This window comes from Triturus cristatus, chromosome 7 (assembly GCF_964204655.1).
Source record: "Triturus cristatus chromosome 7, aTriCri1.1, whole genome shotgun sequence".
Taxonomy (NCBI): domain Eukaryota; kingdom Metazoa; phylum Chordata; class Amphibia; order Caudata; family Salamandridae; genus Triturus; species Triturus cristatus.
The window spans coordinates 1,759,115,959-1,759,130,388 of record NC_140590.1 but is presented as its reverse complement, the minus strand read 5'-3'; the positions used below and the strand labels follow the sequence as shown (position 1 = coordinate 1,759,130,388).

The 14,430-nt window shown below is 43.6% G+C and overlaps 1 protein-coding gene across 2 annotated transcripts in view; it reads right to left on the bottom strand.

Annotated features, from left to right (window-relative positions):
- The window catches only part of LOC146813013 (C-type lectin domain family 2 member B-like), a 77,126-nt gene extending 66,074 nt beyond the window's left edge, over positions 1 to 11,052 (bottom strand). The window contains exon 1 of one of the 2 annotated variants that reach the window (XM_085620035.1): positions 10,687 to 11,052. In XM_085620035.1, coding sequence (XP_085476161.1) covers positions 10,687 to 10,762 — 76 coding nt within the window. In that variant the 5' untranslated portion in view covers positions 10,763 to 11,052. The remainder of the gene's footprint in view (positions 1 to 10,686) is intronic. The other variant, XM_085620036.1, reaches the window with a different exon arrangement.
- Positions 11,053 to 14,430: the final 3,378 nt, after the last annotated feature.

Genomic DNA, 14,430 nt, shown 5'->3' with positions numbered 1-14,430 from the left:
TCAAGCATATGGCCGTGCTCAGTGGAGTGTGGCCTTGGAGTGGCCTCTGTTGTGGGGCTGGCGTGTGCCGGGTCACCAGGGCTGCAGATGTCCGGGAGGGGCCTGGAGCGTGCCCGGTGGCTGACACTCTAATCATGAAAGATTGCCAAATTAAATTTCCAAGCGGGCGAAGCTTGGGCCACGGGCTCCGCTTCGATTTCTGGTGACCATATACAGACACTTACAGTGGGCCCGTGGCCTCTGCATTCGGGATTTTTTGGATGAGAAAGACCACAGAACATTTGGTAAGAGGACACATTGTATTAAGGAAGATTTTACGTGGAAAACTAGTATTAAATAAATCTATTTGCATGTTTAAAAGGTAGGTACTTTGCATGCACGCGAGCGTTAGTTTGATCGTGTTCTAACTTGTCGTCCTTGTGAAATGCAATGTGCACTCTTTGCACGGTAGCCTTACAACTATGCAAAATAGCACTTTATTTTCTGTTGCATTCAAAAATAGATTGGTGTCTATATTGAGACTAGACCTTAAAATATGTAGAGTTTGAAAGGCCATATAGCAGAAAATTGGTATGATCCATCCTTAAGTTTTCAGTGCCTGCTAGTCGAGTGGCATAGTTTGTTTAACCATGCTTGAATGTTTTTGCTTTTTTTTTTATTATTTACCAGCCTCCTATTAAGGCTAACTGAAACAATATTGTTTATTGTAGTGTGTGACAAGAGCCATTACGGAACATATCACCTTGATGCACTCTTCCTCATTTAAAATATGTTTTTTAATTCGGTTTTAAATTTAGAGTGTTGGCACATCGGTGTTGCCTAAAGTTTAGTTTTTAATGCCATTATATTTTTTCATTTATTTCTTACATTTAAATTTTCACACCAAACCCTCAAGGTTAGTTTTTCAGGGGCATGGCACCCTGACTTGGGCAGAGAAGCCTGAAACACTTATTTTATTTAATTATTTATTGTGTATTTTTAGATTTTGGTGCTGTGCCTCTCCATTTATTCCCGCAGAATATTTCTTGAGTTTAACAATTTCTCATGGTCACAAATATGATCCAATTTGTTTACCTATAATACAAAAAAGGTTATCATCACCTCCTGTGGTGTGTTGGATGTATTACTGCATAAATGAATTAATAATGAGCTGACTCGAACTTGTTGGGAGTCGGTATTAGATGTATATTTTGCCCAGAATGGATTTTGAAGTTTTCTAAGGAGGCAAGTGTTTTCAGGAGCCATCTTTCCCTGTGCAAAGCGGAGTCCTGAAGATGTTCTTGCAGACCGCTTTGGCCACATAAAGACCGAAACGTCAACAAACGTATCCTTATTTCTTTGAAAGAGATCGTTAATGGATTGACAATTCATTGGTAAAAATATCTGACTATTTGATCTAATGGACTGTTAGATTTATTGGCATTGTCCTAAGTGGAAATAGGGTGATTACACACCCATCAACCCTGTAAGAAAATTAATTGAAAATTGTAGGGACTGTTTGGGTCTTGTCAGTGTTGTTATCGGTTTGTATATAATGCTTGCGTCAAAACAGTTTGTATGTTTTGTATAATGAACTAATCTTAATGAGATAAATGAAGTAAAAACACTTGACTACATCCGTGATGATAACCTTTTGTTGTATTATAAGTAAACATATTGTATCAAATTAGTGACCATGAGAAACAGTTAAACTTAGTACATAAATAATTCCTCAAGGGATATTCTGTGAGAATACATGTATTTTAGCTAATTCCTTGGGGATAATTGGGTTGCCCTGTTTTGTTACTAGAGTGCTTCTCCATTAGCACTTCTGTATAGTACTGGAGAAACAAGTTGTTTTGCTGCCGTGGACCTTGTTTAGAAACAACATTGCCAATGGCCAGGTCTAAACACAGTGCTTGTACTCTATGCAGGGCCATATTCTATGTACCATCGCTTGTTCCAAACATACAGATGGATGTTAGTTAAAATAAAATAGGTAAAATAGCTGCAGGCAGGTAGATGCAAACAGCTGATTTAAGCATACGAAAGACTCTTGTATATAATTTCGTATATACTTATATGTGTATGTACTTTGTGGGCTCTGGAGATCAGCTCTAGGACTTGTCTGCCTCCGCTTAGGGACTTTTTTTTCCTGTTCAACTGCCTCTATTTAACTATTTTGATAGAAAACGACCAGTAGATGTCAGTAAAATCCCAGAATTGCTTTCTGCTTTCTTTATTTTAATTTTTATGGCAACTGCCTCTATTTAACTTTCTTGATAGAAAAGAACCAGCAGAGGTCAGTAAAATACCAGAATCACGTTAGCATTCTCTAGATTCCAGTCCATAGAAATGTTCTTCCACTAGCACCTGTAGACAATAAAATTTTTCACAAATCTTTTAGTTTCAGTGATATGACCATCGAAGGCCTGATTTTATATTAAAAACAGAGCTTTGGACTATACCATTTCCGGCAGAAAGGCAAGATTTCTCTCCATGTGTTCCCATACCTGGCGTGTCACGCAGCTTGGTGCTTACTTTCCCTCCATGTTAAAGAACAGTAGATGTTTCAGCACCCAGGCTGCATATCTAAATATGTGCTGCATAGCTAAATACATATAAGGTCCCAAATGAGAGCCCGATTGCATTGCAAATGCTTGTTTTGTGTGTGACGTCATTTCCTGCTTCCCTCGGGATCACTGTTCGTTCGGGCTCGCTTGTTTTACTCGGCGTCACCCAAAAAGAAAAAAGAAATTACATTTTGCTGAACAGTTCAAGGAAGGGTTCAGGCAAAGTAGCTCAAGCCAAGTAGCTCAAGCCGTATGTAAAACACTGTTCCAGCCAGCGCACAATGGCTTTCCACCACCCATCGACCTTCTTTTTCGAGTCCAGTAATTCCTTTGCTGCTCTAGGATGGGAAAACACATGTCTGGCCTCCATCTTGAACCAGCAGTCTCCCCACAGTCCCAAAGAAATGTCTCCACACCACTGCCTTTTGTGGGTAAGAGTACTAGTCTTATTTCAGTCAATGTTTAGCACTAAATACTAAAATGAAAACGTTGTTAAGAAACTGCTGAACTTAGTTTTAAATTCTTAGTATCAGTTAGGGTCGACCGCCCTGAAATCCAAGCCTTTGCATCACTCTCTAACTTCTCAACTTAGAACTCTAAGAGGGATTTCATGGCTACCTCACAATCTTCAAATTGTCTGCTCTTATCAGACTTCAGCCTCACCACCTCAAATTGTGGCTCGAAATCAGCCAATCAATGCTCCAGGTGTCCCCGCATCATGCTCCATCTGAGGAGTGCTGCTCGAAGGGGAAGTCCTCTCCATCGAGGAGCCTTTGGTCTCAATGAGCTATTTAACGCTCTGCTTTTCTCTCTGCATATCTATTAGCGACTTTCTCTGCATCAGCAGGGTGGCATTCATTTAAGAGCATTTCAACAGCAAATGAAGCAAGTGAGCATGACTAACATAAGGAGGGTTTGGTGTGTTAGCCTCCAAGAAAAGCTTGAGGAACAGAGGGTCAAATAATGCATTTTAAAGCTAATTTTGGAGAGAAAACAATCAGGATATTCCTCAAAGTCATTAAGCAATCCTAAACACATTTTGCCCTGTTTGGGATGTGAAGAAGACGGAGGGAAGCTTGGAGAGAAGGGCCGTGGAGAGGTGGTGAATACCACGTACAATTAGGAGTGCAGAAATAGGAGAAAGCATCCAGTCCCACTAGTATAAAAATAAACCCTTCAAATTATACCTAAAGGCCTGACCTCGTGTCACCCTTGCCAAAGGTTCGCACCTCAATTCAGGGCACATTCATTGCCAGAGGGTATGCAGATTTGCTTGAGAGCAGCATTTTGTCTTAGAGAACGCAAGAAAACCTTTAGAAGAAACATAACATTGCATTACCTAATGTTCAGTAGAGGTGGGCAAGCCAGACCCTCAAGCCCAAACCGAACGGAGCTTTCCTGCGGCCTCTGCCTGAACCTCCTACCCGCTGGCTTCATGCACAAAGAAATAAAAATAAAGCAGTGACGTTTGATGTGAAAGAAAAACCAGAGAGGTATAGATACCCATCTTGTGGCTGAATTACACAGCATGAAACTAGAAAACCTGGGCTCAACCCTGGCTTCCCCGTTTGATCAAATTATGTGATCCTAGACAAAAACATTATTTCAACGTGTCTCACTTTTTTCTTCACTATCACACGTGAAAGCACATTCAAATATATGAGTTCACGATGCGTGCTGCTATCTATTATAACAATCTAGGCCCAAAATAGGCCGCTCTTGACAACTGATTTGCCGGTTAGTGGTAAGGGGCACATGCATCAAGCATTTTTGCTTTCGCAAACAGCCCGTTTGTGAACGCAAACAATGCTTTTCAGATGGAGCAACCCCTATTTTGTGATTAGGTAACCTGTTACCAAATCGTAAAATGGGTTTGCGATTCGCTATTAGGCAGGGGCATGTTTATGGCCTCCCTTCCTAATACCGAATCGCATCTGTATGTAGGAATGTTTTGCGATTGCAAAACATTAGCATTTTACCACCTACTTTAAGTAGGTGGTAACCCATTCGCAAATAGGAAGGGGTCCCTAAGAAAGGGGTCCCCAAGGGACCCCTTCCCCTTTGTGAATGTTTTTACAGAGTTTTTTAAGAGAAAGCAGTGGTCCCGAGGACCACTGCATACTCTAAAAAAAAATGAAGATAACTTTTCATTTTACTTTTTGTAAAGCATCTCGTTTTCCTTGAAGGAAAACGGGCTGCTTTACAAAAATAAAAAATAAAGATTGCTTTATTTAAAAGCAATCACGAACATTGTGGTCTGCTGACCCCAGCAGGCAACCATCCTCATGATTTTTGCGATTCCTAGGGGGTCGCAAACTGCGATCTACCTCATTAATATTAATGAAGTAGAGCGATTTGTGAACCCCTAAGAATCGCTATCTGAAATTCTTTGAGTATCATACATTGTAAATTGCGATTACCTAATTGCGATTCTCAGGAATTCGCAATTTACAATTTTGATACATGTGGCCCTTGGTTTCTAAAAATAATCGTTAAAAAAGTTCTCTTTTATCAAATGCTTCTCAATGTTGTGATATAATTTGGTGTACTGAGGAGCCATGTTTCCTATGTTTACGAATGAAATACCCTACTTTGAATTCTGACCAGTCTTTATCATGCTATCTGCTGCTTGATTTACATGCAAATTATTAAATTATTTTTAAGAATTACAGCTCTGCTCTTGGAGCCAAGCCAGAGCCTTGCTTTGACTCGCTCTCTTAGTTTGGTGGCATGGCCAACCTCTAATTCCCAATAGCAAAAGCTTACAATTCTGCGATTTAAAAAAACAGCATCACTGTTAAAATAAAACTAACATTTCACATTGTATTGTTGCATTAAGTACGCGAGATCCTTATAACTGGCGAGAGCTTAGTGTTCATGCAAAGAGCATGTTTCTAAAGGAAGACCACGTGGTACATGTTTTCAGATCAAAACGCTCCAGGAACCTTACTTCATATAGAGAAGCTGCGCAAAATGTTTATATTTGCTATGTATATTGTATGACCTGTCTATGTCAGGCTAACACAATAAATAAACTTGATTAAGATTCTATGGGGTTTTGATTTAGTGTTATGGCAAGTTCTAGCAGAGATTAACTTCACCGATCTCAATTTTTTTTGCAATCGTTACTGTAAGGGCTGAGGGAAATCGCGGGCTCCATTTAAGCCATAAAGGACTTTAAAATGTATCAAGAATTGTTGACGTCAGAGGTGTGGCTAGGCTACAATAAAAAAGTACCACTCCTTGATGGCAAAAGGAGGTTAAAGTTCTCTCCCTTGCTACCCAGCAACCCCAACAATGCGCCTTTTAGGCCCCAAAACACCTTCAGAGCAACCAAGCTGATTGAAGCACAACTACGGTGTAGTGGGATGTGGTTTGTTACAACCAACCACCCTCCAGCTAGGGAGTGGACCCAAAAATGTGGCTTCCCAGGAGCGCACCTTGGCGTTGCAATGAAGCAGCTGGATGAAAGACATACGTGGAAAGAGTGCCATATCATCAGGTGTGGCAGGCAGAGGAACACCTTATCAGGTAGCGACCCTCTGCTTGAAGGAGGTCAAAGGAGGTCAACAAGAAGGAAGAAAGGCACGAGCACTGATGTTGATGGGGGCCATCGTTCAGGATCCTCAAACGAGCACAAGCTGCACCGTCCTAACGTCGGCCGTCTCCAGGCTATGAGAGTAGACTGCAGCCTAATGCTTCTCACCTCACCTTGACACAGGCACCTCATGAAGGTTCCTGTCTCCCTCTCCCTCAATTGTCAGGAGGCAGGAAGTGGAGCCAAGGCAGGCGTCACTGCCACCTTTCTGCGCTAAACAGCCAACACATGGACAACAGCACACCTGCAGCGCACTGATTATCCCCAAAATTGGAGCTGCGCAGCCGATCTCTTCTACAGCCCACGCCCCCAGCTTCCATTATCCAATTAGGAAGCATAAACAGTAGCCCGGATGCGAGGGAGTGATTCAATTGGTGCCACCCACTGCACCGCCCCTTACCCTGTATGCGAATAGTGCTCTGCTGACCCCACCCCGGGCCACAGTATAAACACCCCATTAAAATGTAGCCTCTGAAGCATTGTGTGGCCACACTCACCTCTAGGTGGCATCACTCTCTTCGGTCTCGAGGACGAGCGATAGTCCTCGCCCGGCCAGCACATGCGCGGGGGGGACTCCCCGCGTCCTCCAAAAAAACGTCATTGCTTTATATGGGAAAACAAAGAAGTAAGCCCTTTTTTTAACCTGCTTCATAGTCTTCATTCTCTCTTTTTTGTATCCTCCTGTTGCTAGTAGGGCCACGCCCCCTCGCTCGTTTACACCAGCCGCCAGTGAAAATATCCCAGCAGTAGCATAAGTAATAAAAGAAAATTCACAAAGCAAGGAAAAGGTGCAGTACCACAGGCTGTTACTAGGTGTCCCTGTGGGGATCTCTATTAGCCACATAAGGTACTGCACCCTCTATGCGATTATAAAGAGAAAAATTGCAGCTGAGCATATGTTTCCATTTGTTTTTATTGGAAATTAGATTTTTGTTAGCTTGCATTTTAAAAATGCACCATTGTTGTTTATTTAGCATCTCACCTCCGATAAAAACAAATGGAACATATGCTCAGCTGCAATCTTTTTTTAATTATTGTACTAAGGGCTAATAGGGGTCCCTTTACAACACCACGCGGACACCTAGTAACAGCCTGTGGTACTGCACCCTTTCCTTGCTTCGTGGATTTTGTTTTATTACTTATGCTACACTGGGATATTTTTTGACAACAAAAAAAAAATCTAACAAATATTATTTGCAACGCCAATAGCTCAAACTTGCACTAATGCGAGACCTATTGCATTGCAAGTGTTTGTCATAATATGTTTCTAAGACTCATTTACATCAGCTTGCCTTTGAATCTGTAATAACCTTTAAAACTACATTTATTGATTCATACTCTTATTGTGTGGTTGTAGAGATCAGACTGTCACCTGAAAATTGAATTGATGTTTACCTCTCAGGTTACTATAAACATCTATTGACCAGAGGCAGATTGAAATAACGGCCCAGTGCCCTCTCACCTCTTTTTTTTTTGCATGTTTATATAGCACAAACTCAATCCAAAAGGTATCAGAGCACTTTACATGGGCCTCAGTTGCAATACAGACGGACGCATTCATTTTTTGGCACGGGGAGATTGTGTGATTTGCCCAGAATCACAGGATGTTGAGCCTCCCGCCAGAATCGAACCAGGTTACCCAGCTTCAAAGTCAGCCACTCTAGCCCTTATGCCACATTCTCTCCCATCCATCTATTTGGTAGCTCTGGGCAACATACTTTAATATGGCTAGTTTAGCCCCTTTATATTATAGCCCATGGACACATAACACTAGCAGAAGGAGGCTGGTAGAAGCTGGGGTGGGAGGGTTCTACTGGCTCTCCACACATTTTTAGGTTGAGCCTGAGTCAACCTGCATGCGCTGCTCTGGCGAAATGCTGTAGTGGAGTATGGAACAGAAGCCCCGCCCACTCTCTGCCCATATTTGTCACAGGCGTCTGTCTGTCTGTCCTTTGTAAATGCAGGCTTCTGATTCAGTAATCGGTTTGTTAGTCCCTCCTTAGTGCCGCCTTTTCTTCATTTGTAACCTCCCGTGGCTACTGGCTCCTTTACTTCTGGTGTTACACAGTACGTGTTTATTACACTGTGAGCACTATTTTCATTTTTCCTACTGGTCCGCCGCCACAAGAGGAAACACGAGCGGTTCCCCCCATGTGCCTGCATGCCAACCATGCCGACCCTGCCCTCCCTCACACACCCAGAGGTAGGGCTTGGCGCTTGGAAATATGGTGCCGACCTCAATGCCGCCACCACAAACGGAAAACCAAGCAGGCTGCCCCCTCTGCTATAGGAATCACTTAAGGCGCAATCTTGTTTCCGATATTCATGTTGAGTTCCCCAATTGTCAGATGCAGTGGTTTCAGTTTTAACAAAAGAGCACGCATTTCCTCTGTGGGCAAACACAAGAAGCTGTTCCTTTCAGCCCATTTGCTTTCATTGCCCCCAGGCTATTGGGATTCTGCAGTGGTTTCAGCACTCCAAAGCTTTTGTCTAAATGTTTCTGCTGAGTTGCTTTGTGCTGCAATTTCTTCATATAACGAACCTGTTGAGTGAAAGAAATGGCTCCTTAATGATAGGTAATCTTGCGCTTAATTTTCTTTTCTACCCAAGTCCTGTGGGTGACTTGGCTTTCAGGGTTGTGGTGCAGCGATTCGCCTCTCGAGTTCAGCTGGGGCAATGGATGGCTTCTCGTTGGGGACTTTCTGTGCCTCGGTTTTCACAATTTCAACTGTATGGCGAAATACTGATGAAAGAGTATATTGTGGTGGGCTGCCCGTGTTAATCATCAGAGTAATTGCATGTTATTAAGAAAAACAATTTGCACATGCGGTGTGCATTTTAGTTGTTGTTGCAAAATATAAATTGCTGACGTTGTTGAAAAAATGGTTCCTTTATTTCTGGTGCACAACAATAAAGTAGTTAATATATATAGCGTTCCACACCGCACCTCTGCAGTTTCCAAGCGCCATCACAGATGTTACCATTGCTAATATTCGGGAAGTGGTTATTAATTTGGTGCAGCAGCCTAACCTACACAGTTCTTGGTTAAAAGCTGCTCACCCCTATCTGTGGCACAAGCAGAAGGCAGTGCCCAAGAAATATGTTTGAAATTCAATCATACCAGCAATTATAAAGTAAAAAAAACTTCAATGAATGAAAACATGCAAAAATAAAACAAAATAAGCAAATTTGGTTAAGGGGATCCAGAGACATGAATATTTATAGTTCAATGGCAAAAATATCTAGAAAACGTAAAGCAGCAATTTTAAAGAACTATTCCGCAGCTGAACAGGACCTAGCTGTGATTTCAGGCAAACTGCGAAGGAGCATGGGCCGATTAAGCCAAGAGGGTGACATTATTCAAAGTTTTTTCACTCAAGACTTTGTCTACTTTTCAAAGTTCAAAGTTTTCCAATCGGGCAAGGTCAAAAGCTAAAGCCATGCAGCAAAAATAATTATTCCGAAAGTTAAATCGACCATTAGGGTTCAAATGCAATTTCTATTATAATGGTAGTAGTCCTTCTAATGGTTTGTTCATGCAGGATAGCAAATTAATTATGACATCCCCAAAATTGATATCACATGAACAGACCTGACTTTCATAAATTATTAATGTCATCACCAGGCCAACACGGAGCGTTGTCACAGCTGGTGATGCTGTCATTAATAGTCCTTATTAGCAGTTGGCAAGCATGAACAAAACCAGCCTCATTGCAATAATGGGCTGCATCGCTAAATAAAGTTCCCAAAGGCGAGACCGATTGCATTTTAAATGCTTTTTTTTTTTTTTGCAGTTGTATATAGCGCAGTTCGACCTGAAGGTATTGGACCACTTTGCATGAACAATTATACTACATACGATCACATTCATGTTTTGGGCTCAGAGTATTACGTGATTTGCCCAGAATCACAGCTGTTCGGCGGAGACCCTGGTTCCTTCTTTTCCAAAACTAGCAACTCTGGCCAGTGACGTCACATCCTCCAGACGAATATAACACGGGCGATGTATGGAGAAAAGCTACTCTCCCATGTCAACATTCCAGTTTGAGTTTAAAGAGGAGGCTGGCGGTATAGCGCTCTGATTCACAACACGCTCAAATTTAAATAATTACTGGCCTAAAAAGTGGTTTTCAAGTCCTGGCCCCATGCCCTACCACGTACTCCCAAATATGGCGACACCAACGCAAAATGACAGGCTTTAACATAAGTGGATAGCCACGCCCCAAAACATGCAGAGCGCCCTGCCCTTTCAGCTGGACTCACAAAGATGGCGGTTTCCAGGCTCGTAATGCCTCCTCCTCCTATGTGCTATAAGCCGTAATGCCTCCTCCTCCTATGTGCTATGAAGCAGCCATTTTTGTGCGTCCAGAAAAGGGGGAGGGGTGGATCTGTGCCCATACACCGCTAAAAGCAAGCTAACAATTAATAGAAAGCGTTGGCTGGGCAAAAAGATGGCCAACAATTAATAAAAAGCGTTGGGTGGGGGAAGATCCACGCCCAAGAGGGGCGCACTGAAAGAGAAGCATGGATACTTACTGGTGTTGGTGGGAACTCCTTTTGCCGACATACTCTTTTCTGTTAACTGCAGCAGTGACTCGACGACACCGCTCATTTCCAAAAATTCTTCCACAAATTCGTGATGGTGCTGCGATAGGGTGTCCAAACGTCCCGGTTTTTCCGGACGGTGTCGGTTTTTGGAGAAGTTTCCCGACACTTTTTACCAAATTGCATTAGGGTGACCAGATTCTCAAAACAAAAAACGGGGACAGGTCATAGACATAGAAGTAGGACTACGATTTGCAGTAACCACCGACATAAAAGTAGGACTATTTGACAGCTGTGATAAACATAGAAAAAGGACTACGACAGCTCCCTCCAAGACCGAGATGAAGCATTACAGATGACAAATCAGAGGTCTTTTATCGGCAGTAAGCATTAATTCCATTTAAACAGACTTTGCCTCAACATTTGCTTTAGTCCAAGTTTGTTTTCTTATTAGATAAGTATATATATTGGGATTGTTAACTGAACAATAAAGAAAATTGCACAATCGAAGAGGAGTTTGTGTTCTTGTTTTTGCCACGAGGAAGTGAACGAGTGCATCGCTAGCGAGTTTGATAGATATATATATACACACATATACACACACACACATTCTGTCATCGTCAAAATCAGATACTGCTGTTTGTAGAATACTCCTTCCCATAAAGCACTCCCCCTTCGTTCAGCGCAGTTGACTGAAATATAAATAATGTTTGCTTTATTTACGTGGAAACATTTACGCACATTAGCATAGTAAATAGTTTAGAACATATAAGACAGGGCTGGCTTTAGTGCTGGTGGCGCCCTGTGCGACAGTGTTTGTTGGCGCCCCCCCCCCCAATGACCACCTCCACCACGGATTCTCTCACTAGCACCCTTTAACAGTGACCAAGTCACCATAACCACACTCTATCAGATGCATTATATATAGCGCCACTCATACCAGTGTAGGGTGTCCAAGCACTTTGCATCACACACACATTACACAGAGACAATCAATCATACGTGTGTAAATCAGTGTATAGGAAATGTTACATAAGCCAAAGGACTGAAAGTGTAGGAGTCACATGTCATCCATACTGGTAGGCAGTATAGTTTAAGAGTGCTTGGTGTGGAGAAGCACAAACGCAGAGTCGAAAAAGAAACAGCATAGTTGGGAGTTTTCTTTAATATTAAGAATCGATTTCTAGCCAGATTAACCCTTTTTGAAACATTAATCAATGTTCTAATAATGTATACCTTGCAGTGTGTATGCAGTTCTAGGATGAAAGTTAATAGCTCACTATTCTATATTAGGACTTTAAGTTATAAATTGCAAGTAGCAAAAAAATGTCTCTTTTGAAAGCAGTAACCCTGCTGATCTGTTTACATCATACACACTCTGTAATCTACTTGGTACACGTTCTTTGCAGCAGGCATATTAACCCTCTGCACTAACTTCAGCCAAGTCAAAACCTCAACTATACAAAATGCTGATCTGTCTCCAGGAAGATAATTAATCACACTCTTGACATTTATGTGAGGCCTGGTAATTGCTGGGGGAAAGAAACGCTACACGGCGCCCCCAGGAAGCCAGCACTGGTGCGGATAAAACTCTCAGGGTTAAAATACACGTTGCGGGCTTGCTGGCTGGGAGGGCAAGGATTCCTGGATGATGCAGCTCTGATGCAAGGCAGTGTCCCGACGGTGCTGGTAGGGCTGGGGAGGCGTCACGAAGCTGCTGCTGGATTCTGCTGTAGTTTGAGACTGTCCGACCCTCGCTCGCTTTAAGGCAGAGCAGGGTCACGGTGGATTGCTGCAGGCTGTAAAATCAGGGTCATGCCGGTCACAGGTGGTTCTAACCAGCTGCATGATGACGTAGGTGGCGCTGTGTAGACAAAGAGAAGGGAAATCCCGAGAGAACATGTCTCTCTTCAAAGGATTTCCCTTCCTGCTACAGCGCTCACCTCAGTGACGTCACCAAGCTGTGCAAACAGAGCATGCGCGCAACCGGAACAGTAAAAAACCGGGACATTTCTTTGTTCAACCCGGACACTGTTCTAAAACGGGGACATTTGACTCCATTGGAGTACAGTGTCGGGACACGGGGACATTTCACAAAAAACGGGGACCGTCCGGGCAAAACCGGGACGTCTGGTCACCCTAAATTGCATTAAAGTCACGGTGTTGAGGTACTGTCTAGGGTTGAGCATGCGCACAGGTGTTAAAAAGATCTGCGCGTGCTCACTACTAGAGAAGTTAACGCCAGGTGAGCAACACAACATTCTAAAACCTTTTGGGATGAATGTTGTTTACATGCGCGGTGTGTCTACTGGGGCGTTGCCCCCCCCCCCCCTTGCCCGCAGCTGCCTCGGCGTCTCTGAACTTGGGAAGAGGATGTGGTCCATCGGCTAAACTGCCGACTTCGGTGCTGGAAACCAGGGTTCGAGCCTCGGGGTCGCGTCCACATCCTGTGATTCTGGGCAAATCACTTAATCTCCCCATGCCAGAATGTGAAATGTAAATACGGTGCTCATGTACAACGCTCCAATACCTTCGGGTCGAGTTCGCGCTATATAAATATGCAACAACAACAAAAAAAAACGTAAGTAAACTGACTCAGTTTACTTAAGTTCAGAGACACCGAGGGACAACGGACAATCATGTCAGTCAGCATGACGTCCCACCGCCCCCCCCCTTCTGAGTCTGAAGGGGGTGGGCGGTCCCGCGTCATGTTGACTGACATGCATTGTCAGACCAGCCAGGGACAGGCAGCAGCACAAGTGCGCATGAGTGGGGAAGGTGAGCGAATTTTTCGCCCGTGCCTAGTCATGCGCACTTGTGTTTGCACTGGCTTGCGCATGCCCATTAGGAGCCCCTCGGTCTCCTAACGGGCAGGCGGCGGGCAGAGTAACCGTGCCCTAAGCCAATCCTGGCGCTGCAGCAGCGCCAGGATTGACTGAGGGGTTGCCACTCCAGTGCTGTTCCTGTTTGAAGAGGTGCCAACGCAGACCAGGAGCAGAGGCGGTCAGGTAAGTTTTCGAAATTTGTATTCTCCCTCGGCCCCCCCAGCCCCGCGTGACCCCCCTGCGAGTACTGCGAGCCGCGACTGGGCACTCGCACCCATGAGAGTTACGGACAGTCTTGCAATTTTTAAATATATTCAATAAAGTGCATATTTGTCAGCATGCTCCATATCACGAGGGCGAGCTTCACCCATTCAAAGACTTTCATTCATCCAGTAAGCATGCTGGGGCTTGTAGTACATGCCTAGAAACCTCAATCTGATGTGCGCTTTCTGAATCGTGATTTATGTTAACACTTGGAATCCTACCATTTTCTTCTAGGCATGTCATTGGCAAGAATGGGAACGGAGCTGCGCTGCCAGTGCATAAAGACGGAGTCTAATTTCATCCACCCCAAGCACATTCAGAATGTGGAGCTCATCCAGAGCGGGGCTCATTGCAAAAATCTAGAAGTCATGTGAGTACCTCAGACACTGCTTGTGCTCTTGTGTAAATAAGATAAATAGCGCTATGTGAAAGTGCCTCCTGCTGGGGTGTTTTTCTCTCACTAATGTAATGCCATTCTGCCCATTAAAGTTTTTTTTGGTGCTTTTTCCAAGCATCTGCGAATTAGACGTTTCATCCTCTGTTTTGGGGGGTGGGTTGGACATAAGTAAATCCGGGGGTACCGTGAGACCCTGCAGTTTCCTCTACTGCACCATCCATAAGGAAAGTGCAATGGTGGTCTGGACTC